General features: G+C 47.0%; 1 protein-coding gene and 1 non-coding gene across 3 annotated transcripts in view; one reads left to right on the top strand and one right to left on the bottom strand.

The window, feature by feature from the left end:
- The window catches only part of LOC135818333 (extended synaptotagmin-1-like), a 20156-nt gene that overhangs the window by 2078 nt on the left and 5578 nt on the right, over nt 1-12500 (bottom strand). For both annotated transcript variants that reach the window (XM_065331690.1, XM_065331689.1), the window contains exons 5-17: nt 12367-12430; nt 10975-11061; nt 10472-10527; nt 9699-9825; nt 8664-8736; nt 7764-7834; nt 6699-6781; nt 5870-5924; nt 5168-5260; nt 3893-3985; nt 2494-2550; nt 909-1013; nt 113-292 (exon numbers count right to left, since the gene is read on the bottom strand). In XM_065331690.1, the coding sequence (XP_065187762.1) occupies nt 113-292; nt 909-1013; nt 2494-2550; nt 3893-3985; nt 5168-5260; nt 5870-5924; nt 6699-6781; nt 7764-7834; nt 8664-8736; nt 9699-9825; nt 10472-10527; nt 10975-11061; nt 12367-12430 (1144 nt within the window). The remainder of the gene's footprint in view (nt 1-112; nt 293-908; nt 1014-2493; nt 2551-3892; nt 3986-5167; nt 5261-5869; nt 5925-6698; nt 6782-7763; nt 7835-8663; nt 8737-9698; nt 9826-10471; nt 10528-10974; nt 11062-12366; nt 12431-12500) is intronic.
- Nucleotides 3373-3444, top strand: Trnah-gug (transfer RNA histidin (anticodon GUG)). The gene has a single exon. It is a non-coding gene; the product is annotated as a tRNA-His (tRNA).

Raw genomic sequence — 12500 nt, 5'->3', positions numbered from 1 at the left:
TACTCTTGGGTTATGGACTCTTGATTTCGCTATGAGCGCAACTTTTGAAGCAATTGAAGTCCACGACTGTGATTTGTGTTCTCTTGGTAATACCGTATGTACATGCACTTACAACCTGTTTGATGCTGACATGTAGTGTGACCCCCTGGTGATCACTGACATCACCGTCAAGTGATAGAATGATGTCACCATTGCCCTGTTTGGCTCCTTTCAATGGGATATCGGCAATCGGTATGGCAACGGTACCGAACACGCTGTCGTTTGTCTCATCATTATCGTCATCCTGGTAAATCTGCGTGCAAAGCAGAGATGCAAGAGAGGAGAGATGGATTTAAAGATTGAGAGCACGGCAGTGAATGTCTAGGTGCAAAAGGTAGTGAGAAAGAAGGAACGAGTGAGTGAGTGTGTGCGCGTGCGCGCGTGTGTATGTGCGTGTGGGCGTGTCCGTGCGTGAGAGAGAGAGAGAGAGAGAGAGAGAGAGAGAGAGAGAGAGAGAGAAAGAGAGAGAGTCCAGAACTCGGCAGTAGACACAACTCTACCTCAAGTTGCCATCAATGTGTCTACAGTCCACTTCAAAACTATAGACGCGTACCTAGGCAAAAACCGTTATGCCAGCATCTATATCACATAAAATCTGTGATCACTTTGTGCATAAATTTTTCCAAATTGGGCGTCTGTTATCCAATCGTTTAGAAACTATATGAGAGTATATATATTGTGGAGCGGACCTGAGCAATATTCCGAAAACTATTCTCAAAAAGTTCCAGCCAAATTTGAAATATTTCAAAAACCCTACGCGTCTATAGTTTTGAAATGGACATTGGCCCATACATCTACAAATATTCGCAGCATCGACTGTTAACCACTTTGAGGATCGACTCCAGTAGTCTTATGGTCACTTCACTCACATCGATGACCAGATTATGGGCCGAGCTGAGGGGCTTGACAGCAAATCCGAGCTGGTCGCTGAAGCTCAGCAGACGCTCGCCATGAACGGTCTGCGACATAGCACACTGCGTATGCAGTAGAAACAGTGAACAATATTCAATGTATGATCTCTGCTGCATAATACTTCAAGTACACAAAAGAGAGAGATAGATAGAGAGAGAGAGAGAGAGAGAGAGAGAGAGAGAGAGAGAGAGAGAGAGAGAGAGAGAGAGAGAGAGAGAGAGAGAGAGAGAGAGAGGAGGGAGAGAGAGAGGGTGGGGGGGGGGGAGAGCTGTGTTGCAACTGAAGGTTTCACGTAGTCACGATCATCAGGCAACGTACTACAAGACACGCGGGCAATGGCAAGTAAGAGATCGGACTGACAGTGTTTGCTAGATATTACTACAGTGAAACCTATCTAAGACGACCGCTCAAGGGACCTGAAAACGTGGTCTCTTTTCCCAGGTGGTCTCCTTATCCAGGGTCGTTTGACTGGAAATAATATCCCTTGGTCCTGGTTTCAGTGGTCTTCTGAGAGAGAGGTGGTCAGCATATCCGAGTTGTCGCCTTGACAGGCTTTACTGTATCTGTAGGTTGTGGCCTCATCCGGGGCGGACTGCATTCATGATATTAGCAGGGTTCTAGCCAAAGCCACGTAGCGGGGCGCTGCGCCCTCCTTCACTCTTCGATCGGCCCCTTTCAAAATGAGTGCGCAACCCTTCAGAGTGCGAGTGCCACCCTCTTATATGCATTATAAGTACACATTATAATACTATAATATTATAGTATCACAGAATAAAAAAATAAAAATGGCAGTAAAAAATAATCACAAAAAAATCGGGTCCGATGATCCCTGACGTTTGTTCTGACTACAACCCTGGTTAGTCACGGTTAGTTGTTCCGCAAAATAAATCTGTTCACTAGCTCGAACACACCCCATTTTCAGTTCCCAGCCATATTGCTCCAACATACCCCGGAGGATGTACCCACTGTGCTCCAATATATTCACATAAGTGGGATGTAACGTTCATATGTAACCCCACCTCCCCTTCTTTGCCCTTGAAGTTTCGTGTAAAAGATTCGACACCGATAACTTTTTTGGAGAAACAATCATTTGCTGAGCACTTCCTGCATCAGTTGCTGGCCTTTGAGGCATTGTGCTACAGCCTTTATTGTGACATCAACCACACCCAAGGCACATTTGCAATCTGTGTTGGAGTGCATGCCAGGTGGAAGACACAGGGTACGTGGGGTTCCGTGAGACTTTCAGATCAGTGAATATGGCACCTAATATTGAATGTGGAAGAGTCAGTTTGGCTGGTTCCCGTGCTTTGAAGCTTATTTGTGACTAGTTGCTTTCTTACCAGAGTAGCTGGCACTGCAGTGCATTTTGTCATCTACAACAGTGCGTATCATTCCAATTTGGTTGAGAAGTCGGTCACATATGATTACTACTTCAATGAAGTACAAGTACAAGTCTGACAGCTGCATATCAGGGAGTTGTAAAATGCCAGTATTTTACAACTCCTTCGGCTGCATACAGCCACTGTACGGCATACTACTGACCAGTGTGTCTTGGCGTACCGCTCCCAGCTGCACCTGAGCATAGTATGCTTCGCCGGCCTGCACAATACAGATAGCATTACAGTACTGTAGCCGAGGAACTGGGGGGGGGGGGGGGGGGGGGGGCAGCCATCTAGCCTAGACAGTTCTGATTTTTCATGTATTACAGTCTATGCGCAGTTGAGTCACCGTGTATACATGTACATTGATACGCTGTGCTTGATGAAATTCTAGCCTGGCCGTTCTTCGGCGCTCCGTTCTTCGGGGCTCTGTTCTTCGGCGCCCGCCAGTACTGCAGCACACAGGGACTATGCAGCCACGCACAGGCAGTACAGCCAAGCACTCACAGGCAGTACAGCAAAGCCCAGCAGTACAGCCACGCACAGGCAGTACAGCTCCGCGATGCATTCAACTGTGCACTGTGCACGGTCTCAAGCATGACATTCCCACACTGGTAGTAAGTCAGGACTGATGCAGGGAGTCTTAATCTGCACTCAAATAACCTAAATTCTTAAACATGCTATGACAATAAATCTATTGTTCGCCGCTGAGTCAGTCAGAATGTTCTAGATCAGCAGGAGCTCCACCACCCTCAAGGATGAAGGCGCAGATACAGCATCAAAAGCAGTGAGGGGAGTGGGTGGATCAGACCCACAACACACGAGAATTCAGGCCACCACATTCCTAATAACTGGCGGCTGCAGCACGTTGGAAAACAACCTTCTGATTCCAAGAAGGCATTGAATCAGGTACCCTCTGCTTCTCAGTCATTGTCTTAGTCTAGCACTCAAAGGCCCCATTTTCAAATAGCAAGTACAAGTACAACACTGCAATGATAACATTACAACTACTCACCACTAAGCATGTGCCCTCCCGTAGCAAGCTGTGATCGTCTAGTGGTTAGGACCCTACGTTGTGGCCGTAGTAACCCAGGTTCGAATCCTGGTCACAGCACACTTTTTTATACTCGTTTTACCTTTTTTTAATGCTGTGAAAAGCGAGTGACAGGCCACAATAACCTAAAAATAGTTTGTAGATCTTCGTCGTCTAAACAGGCCTATAGCTACGCACATCTCACTTATCCTAGTGTTTTTTTTTTTTTAACAATCAGCGCTAGGAAAGAACCAGACTAAAATGTAACCGAGAGAATATAAGAACCAAATAAACAATGGTGCTGTGAACATCTGGCTATAGCGTCAAAGGTAAAGCTGCATGTGTGCGAGCACACCGGACTCCTGACGTGGCTTTGTGTCGGCATCGTGAGTGGCATTGAGTGCCCTTAGCATTGCCAAGAATGCGCAAACGCCACTATAGGCTGTGAACAGGCAGCGCATTCTATATATTAACATTCTATTCCCTGTTCATGAGCAAAGCCGCACTACAAACTCTAGATTCACCGTACTTTTGCCTCCACGCCTCGGAGCTCCGCGAGGCTGACCAAGAATATGGTGGGCTGTCGCTCCGGGTCATGTGCTGCCTGACCTGATGCCGAGCCCTGCAAAGCATACAAGAAAAAACGGAAGTCGACAAAGGATACAGAAATTGTATTACAGAGATTAGCAATCATTTAATGACACACTACATACCAACAGTATTCTAATAGATGTGCGGTTGTGGTATTAAAGAGGTTACGGAGTACGATATTCCGTGCCAAAATCCATAGAGGCGCTACGGATTTTCTCGAGGCGTAGTCCATACGATTTTCTGGCAGAATCCGTGTGGACTGGCTTTCATACGAACCATGTTTCGTATGGAGATTCTGCGTCAAATTGATCAAAATGGCACAGAGCGAAATCAATTATGCCTCGGACCTTTCACTAATCCATACATTTGAGGGAGTTGAAAACGGGAAAGGTCTGAAGAAAAACTTGACTGCCACCACCAAGACTCAACCAGCGACCATCGCATATGGCCAGCGATGCTCTACCACTAAGCTATGGCGTAGTCGTCATCCCAGCAGCGACCGTTCAACATTTTCTTCAGACATCAAAACGCATGCTTCCTGCGAGTCTACACCGGCAGGTGGGACACAGCCCTCACTGTAACCCACATACTTCACGTACAAACTAGCACGCGGGGAGCCCCAAGCCATAAACGAGACAGAATCACCCAAAACAAAGTGCATCTTGAGCGACTCTTGACTTTGGATTGGGACATTCTACATCGCTCATGGTGCATTGTTTGCTCCTCTTTGAAATTGTGCCGCTGAAAACAAACTTAACTACAGTAAAGTCGCGGATAAAAGCCGGGTTTGCATACAAGCACATCGCGGATAGAAGCCTGAAAATCAAACGGGTCAAATGCATATAAGCCTGTCGCGTGTAGAAGCCTGGCTTCTATGCAAGCGCGGATCGGGTGGGTCAAGAGTGAATGCGCTATGTACGGTGCATAGTAAAACTGCCGCCATACCGGTAGTCAGTGGTAGATCTACGCGTGCCGATGTGCATACAAGCCTGGCAAAAAATATCAGTGGTGCATATAAGCATGGTTTGCATACAAGCCTGGTTTGCATTAAAGCCTGATGCAGAAAGCGGCTTATATGCTTATAAGCCCGGCTTTTATCCCCCACTTTACGGTAAGTCAAAACAAACAAACAAACAATTCCATTCATTGTGTTCATATCGCCCATAAAAGAGGCTTATTAAGAAGAACAAACAAAAAAGGATCGGGTCCATACCTGAACCTTAAAGTCGGTCTGCTTGTTGAGCACGGGTGTCCAGCGGAACTCCACGTCAATCACCCCGGACTTAGTGCCAGCCAAGGATAGAGTCTGCAGCAAGACCAAAGAGCAGTGTAGACACCAGATAGTATAATTATAGTGTAGTATTTATTCATATTTCTCTAGGGCATTCCCCACAGACCTATGGTCTCCTTACGGGGTACCCTAGCCAATCTAGGATTGTGATACGAAGTTGACTTGGTGAAGCAGCAAGGCGAACCGATGCCGGAACTGAGTTCCAGCGGTCAGCGGCTTACACTAACACACATGAAAGTACACATAGGACTTGTATGTGGGCTAGGCAGTATCATTTCCGTTCTTCCCACGGGTAAACACAAGTCTGCACCGAGAAGGAGACGATTTGGCAATGGGTGGGGGCTGCACAGTAACCAAGTACACTGAAGATGGGATGGGTGGCTCAGCCGGCAGTTCTGTCTTGGCGTAATCATCTTGTGTTGCCATGATGAGAATTCTTTCAATCTCGCCTTCGTCTGTGACCTTCAAATATTACTTTCTTAGAAACGATATAATAGATTCACGCTGTAAAATCAGCTCAAGGCACAATAGCTGTCTTGTCTCAGCTAAAAAGCCGAGAGCTACAAGAAAGTCAATCCCCACCGCTCTATCACTGTAAAGGCGTATGCGGTCTGTGCACATTACCATTCGCTTGCCATCTTCCTGTGCACTCGTGAGGTCGGACAAGTTGACTTGTGCCCTGCCGAAGTTTTAAAGCCAAATGAGTCGTTTGAACGCATGCGTATGTACACACATGCACACGCACATGCACACATACACACCCAAGCGCATGCACACACGCATAGACAAAAGGACACAAACATTGACACACATAGAAGCTTGCACATGCACATACACACACACACACACACACACTCAGACATGCTAATTGCGGAAGCGATGATAGCGAGCAGGTACGTTAGACACAGCAACTTGTGCTGAGATTTCACCCTTCAACAGCTTGCAAGGCTGATGAATTGACCGCCACTAATTTTAGCCTGGTCTACACCACACAGCTGATTGAAGTAGCTTTTTCTGGTCAGTGAATTCACCCCCCCCCCCCCCCCCCCCCTCTACACACACACACACACACACACACCATAAAGACACATTCATGCCATCGCCTGAAAATCGACACAGCAGCCATTCACAGTACAACACCCTTTCACATGAGATCTGCTTGATAGGCAGAACTGGCTCGCCCTTTGCGGACTCATCTGTAAACTAAACGGAAAGCATGCACACATATCGTACTGTATCAGGCTTATCATCCTCTGCTTCGGCAGTGCAGTTCCATAGGGTGTTCCACACACCTTTGAGGAACAATGCAGGTACTACTTGTCACGACACCCAGTCACAGCCAATGGAGTGTACGCTCCAGCAACAATGCATCCAATCATCCATCCGCAATAGAGCATGCTTCCGCAACAAGCATCGTCGTCTAAAGGAAGAAACCCAAGCAACCGAGTAGTACCTTCCGATGCTGTCAGATCCGATAAAGCCTTTGTCACGCACTTCAAACACCACCAACAAACCGTCATGTTCCAGGAGAGGGAACTAACGTCAGTGCACAAAGAAGAACAGATCAAACACCCATCCATTGTGTCGGGTACAATGCCAATATGGAGACAAAAAAACAAATTACGGCAAGAAGCTCATTACGACAAGGAACGCTTGATGATAAGGAAAACATGATCACAAGAAACAAATTATGGCGTTGATCACACAATGCCCTTTGCAGTTATCAAGGGCCTATGCTTTTTGCAACTGGGGAAAGGGGCTGCATACCCACGGTGGTCTGTGACAGAGAGACGATAAAAACTTATATCCACACAAGCTCAGGAAATACAGTGTGCATGGCGACTGGTCTAGGTAGATGTATGCTCGGACTTAATCTTCTCCGTAGAGCACAAGAGGGGCCGTAACCAGACTTCACAAAACACCGTATTCTGCGAACAAGGACAACCTTGTCTATACAGACCAGTCGCCATGCACACTGTATTTCCTGAGCTTGTGTGGATCTAAGTCTTTATCGTTTCTCTGTCACAAACCACCGTGGGTATGCAGCCCCTTTCCCCGGTTGCAAAAAGTATGGGCCCTTGATAACTGCCAAGGGCATTGCGTTTGTTCAACGCCATCATTTGGTTCTTGTCATCAATCTGTACCAAGAGAGTATAAACCAGTACTGATCCAGATTTGCTCATTGCCGCGTGTTGTCTGATGATCGCTTGGTGCGCGAAACTCGGAATGAAACACTTTTTCGTCCTCTTAGTATTGTTTGTACCAAGAGAGACATTGATACGCCACCAGTGCTCTTGGCGACCGGAAAACACTTTGAACTAGAAGGAAACGGCATCGTGTGCTCACTCCATTGTAACATGCACACTGATGTCCAGTACTGCTCAATGAAATCCAGTCGCGTCACTTATGTATTGCGCAGCCATAGACCTGCGGACACTGGGCTGCAAAGTAATGCAAGGCGCAGACTTGAGTGACGCGCCTGGATTTCATTGAGCAGGACTGTACATTGCCGACGTACATCGAATGTCTCGTTGAATTCTGCACTCTTCGTGTCGTCCACTTTGCCAGTCGTTCTTGTCTGCTCCCTCACTGTATAGTTTTATGACAAACGGAAAGAAATGGAATATAAACACATGGATCAGATATCCGAGATCACTGGTGAGACGACGTCAGCATACGGGACTCGTATAAGAGCATGCATTTCCATGTAAGAAGAATGCACCTCAGGGGGAAAAAGCAAATCTTCGATCTGTAAATACCATGTTTCGGCTGTACAGGAGATTACGGGACATTATCTTAGAAGTTTGAGCAGGCTGTGAACGTCTCCAGGTAAACTACCCACGGCTACATAATCCACCACTGTTATTGATCAGTTTTACACAGTTCCCGCGGTACCAGATCAGAGTAATTTGTTGAAATCAAACAATACGCCTTCAGTTCTATTTGTTGAAATCTTAGGCAATGACTGTGATACAGTAAGATACATGTAGGACTACAAAGCACCACGGCCCGGGAGTGCTCCACCACTGCCACCCACTTCCTGGTCACGTTCTGAGGTGGCGTCCCGGGTGCAAGTTATATGACAAGCGTCGTGTACATGTACACCCGTTGTATAGTGTGCATGAAATCCAAATTAAGTGTCTTCGAGCAGATGCAAGTCCCACACAAGAACCTGCAAGGGTAACTTCACTCAGTTACTTCAGTACACTGAGGTTCTCACAATGTCACTTAGTCACACTCTGCCATATGATTTCCCTTTCGCTGGTTAAAAAATCAAGGTGGGACGCTCTCGCAAGGTGGAGCGCTCCCATGGTACTTTACAGTATCTGTCCTAAGTCATGAGCAGAGACTACGATCAATCTCAGCCCACTGCTGCATAGGGATAGCCAAAAAACACCCGTCATGACAGTAGACTGACCGATCACGTTGACAAATATGTCACATTTCTCCTCCAGGTCCTTGACACTGACGATAGTCACTGACATCACACCCTGCAGAACAGACAAATGCACACACATACACACACACACAAGTGTACGTGTACAAACACACACACACACACACGTGCACACACATGCACACACACACACACACACACACAAACACACCTGCACACACACACACACACACATGTGTACACACACACACCAGTACACACACACACACACACACACACACACACACACACACACACACACACACACACACATACACACACACACACACACACACATACACACACACACACACACACACACACACACACACACACAAACACCAGTACATGGTAAGGGGGAGGCGATCATTGCGGTTCCCAAATCCGTTGAACATGCCTCCTCTTTGACAATGTGCCCATCATTATGTGACTATTGAGGCAACGAAGTACAAGTAAGCAAGGAAAAGGTGTGACAAAAGATGTACGGAATACAGGCTCTGGACTGGCACAGAACTCCACTGTGCCCTTCATTGCGCTATTCGCCAACAGGAACAATGCAACCAAGTCCTTCCTTGCCTTTACTTGGAGTCGAGGCAGATGCCGTCTGATGAGTGTTTTCAGACACGAAACTCTGCGTTACGGCAAGGAAAGACCTGGTTGCTCTGTTGCCGTTTGTGAATTCAATGAACTGTAATACTGGCTCTGTCCACTGGACACAGAGCCTAAGGATCTCAGACAATTCTATTTCCATCATTGTACATGGACGTAGCAAGAACGGCAAACTGTATTTGGCGGCAATTGCTGGTGTAATTGACCTTGGGTACCGTGATGCATTCTTTCTGGCCATGCTATGATATGTGCCCACAGTATGTCAGGTACTGAACATTCGTTCACTGGGTATGCTGGTGTCTAGCCAGTGTGATGTCAGGTTAGGGGTTTGCCTTCATGACTCGGTAAGGCGAATAGGCATACCCTGACTACTTGGACACATAATCATGTCAACTGGACAGAACGTACTCGCGGCGATGGGCGGCTGAGCTCCTGCGTCGTGATCCCAGCCGTAGGGTCGATGATCACTGACTTCCTGTTCGGGAAGACGATGGCCTTCGACAGGTACTTGTTGATAAGGTAATTCATACCAGGCCTTTTGAAAACACAAACACGCAAGGACAATGAAGTGCAATGCATGATTACTATATTGTGTCAACGTAACAAATGCTTGGAATAAAAGTGGGTAATCATTTAATTGAAACCTAACCCCTTCTACTGTGCGCATCACAGTTGCAGTTCTCAGCACACATCCCCAATATATCCCTTGGTGCCCTAGTCAGCATCCAATACTAGTATGTTCAGTTGTCTGATGATTGGCCTTATTGCCATGAAACTTGGAGTCACAACAAAAGCAAAGTTTCCCGCCGCCGTGAACTTGTGCAACTAAGATACTTTTTGAGCAAAACAATTTCACGGTTCGCGTGAGACACAGCTGGAAACCGAGTTTTCCGCATCCGTAGGAACGCCACCACCCTTCAAGGATCAAGGCGCAGATGCAGCTCCTAAAGCGGTGGGAGGTGAGTAGATCAGCTCACCAGCAAGTGGTCAAAGACCGAAAATCCCATTCACTGCATCCATGTTCTCCTCATGCTAGGCCACGCGTTCCCAATTAACTGTGGGTCTTGAGCAAGAGCCTGCATAAAATTTCATTCAGGTGTTGCAGAAACAGATCAAGCATCATAAAGCAAGCCTACATGCCTTTCGGCAATCAAGTTGAACACACGGCTGTACATACATACCGGGTCAGTGGAGTGTCGGCAATCACAGCTGCTCCAGTCAAGTCAAAATCTAATTTCTACGCACGTACAACAAAAAAGACACAAAACATCAAGAGGTTTGCTGCAGGGAGGACTCGTAGGAGGCAGGTCACTAAAGCTTCTAGTAAGAATGGCACTCCCGTGAAGCGTCGTAAGCCAAACTGTATGGTTCAATAGCCGGATGGCAAGTGTGAAAGTGAGATGCAACACATACCCCTGTGGGTCGGGATGTGTTGCTTGGTTACGTTGTGGAAAACTCTCCCCCCCCCCCCTCCCCCCTCCCATGAGTACACTGTGGCAATAAAATTCTCCTCCAACTCTCAACACGGCTATGTACGCCGTTCGTTGGAACAGCGCTGAGGCAATGTTGGAACAGTATCGGGGCAATGTTGGAACAGTATTGGGGCAATGTTGGAACAGTATTGGGGCAGTATTGGGGCAGTATTTGGGCAATGTTGGGACAGTATAGGGACAAGCTAACTTACAGGAGCTTGCATGAAGAAGAATGAGATGGCTGAGAAAGGCAGCCTTCCACCTAGCGGTCCCAGCAAGGCACGCAAACGTCCACGCAGCTGCGGTGAACAAGAGCACACAGACACAGACACCTCAGACCTCAGACCTCAGACATGCCCATCGCGAAAGCGATGATAGCGAACAGCTATGTTAGACATAGCAACTTGTGCTGGGATTACACCATTCAACAGCTTGCAAGGCTGATGAATTGACCGCCACTATTTTTAGCCTGGTATCCACCACACAGCTGTTGTGTACACACACACACACACACACACACACACACACACACACACACACACACACACACACACACACACATTCATGCGCAAACGCAATGTTCATGAGGACCCGTTTTACAAGAGAAGCACGCAGATCTGCAAGTGCACTGAATCCACAATCGTACACCTACGGATTTTCTCTTGTAACTTAGAAAATACAGCGGGGAAGATCTGAATGACCCAGATCAAGATAGGCACGAAGTAAACTCCCCAACCCATAACCCCATACACATACACATACACATACACACGTGCGCGCACGCGCACACACACACATACACACATACATACACACATATGCACATACATATACATGTACAGTCAGACCTCGCATAACCGCACACATCTGTTTTCCACAAAAATATCCGGATAGGCGAGGGAACCGGATAACTGAACACACATACTGGATATGCAGGTGGCATGTCAAAAGCAGTGGCATCGTACATACATGTAGACGGGTCCTATGCACTGCAACTAGCGTGCACAGTATGTAAAACAAGCGAGAAAAATGACAAGTGCATGCAACTGAGTGCTGTCCACATGCACCCAGCAGGTCAAGGACCTCATTTGCCTGTACAACTCCCTGATTCTAGCTTCTGCAAGGCACATGCAACCGGATACGACGAAGCTTTTTGTACACATTTCAACCAGTTTGTACACGAAATCATGCACCGGTATGCGGATCGCGAGGTCCGGTTATGTTGTATGCATAACATATGCTGCACATCGGTAACCAGCGATTTTCTTCCGGATGGCGAGGGATCCGGATGAACGAGGACCGGATAAGCGAGGTCTGACTGTACTCAGTTTGATGCAGCCAGGGGAACAACGTGCTCAGAATGGACTACCAGACGTTCTGACAGGCAACACGGGAACACACTGCAAAATTCACTTCACATGGGATTACATGATTGTAGTTCCTCTGAAACATGTGCACAAACTACACCAAGGAACTACAAGTTACGCTATACTGTTCACTAACACTAGCGCAACTTGTAGTTCCTTGGTCTTTCTCTTTTGTATAGATTATACCTTGGCTCTCCATCTGAGTACAATATACACCAATTGATAATTGCCACTCACTGAGACATTCTTGATTCCAAATGAGAGGAACAGCTCAGCGCTTCCCTCCGCATCACCATCGTATCTAAATATAATGGGAATTCAGAAAGCGCAAAAAGGCATGCTTGGATTTCGAATAGACTTGGCTCATGATT

Source organism: Sycon ciliatum, chromosome 5 (genome assembly GCF_964019385.1).
Source record: "Sycon ciliatum chromosome 5, ocSycCili1.1, whole genome shotgun sequence".
In the NCBI taxonomy this organism is placed as follows: domain Eukaryota; kingdom Metazoa; phylum Porifera; class Calcarea; order Leucosolenida; family Sycettidae; genus Sycon; species Sycon ciliatum.
This window is presented reverse-complemented; position numbering and strand designations above follow the sequence as displayed.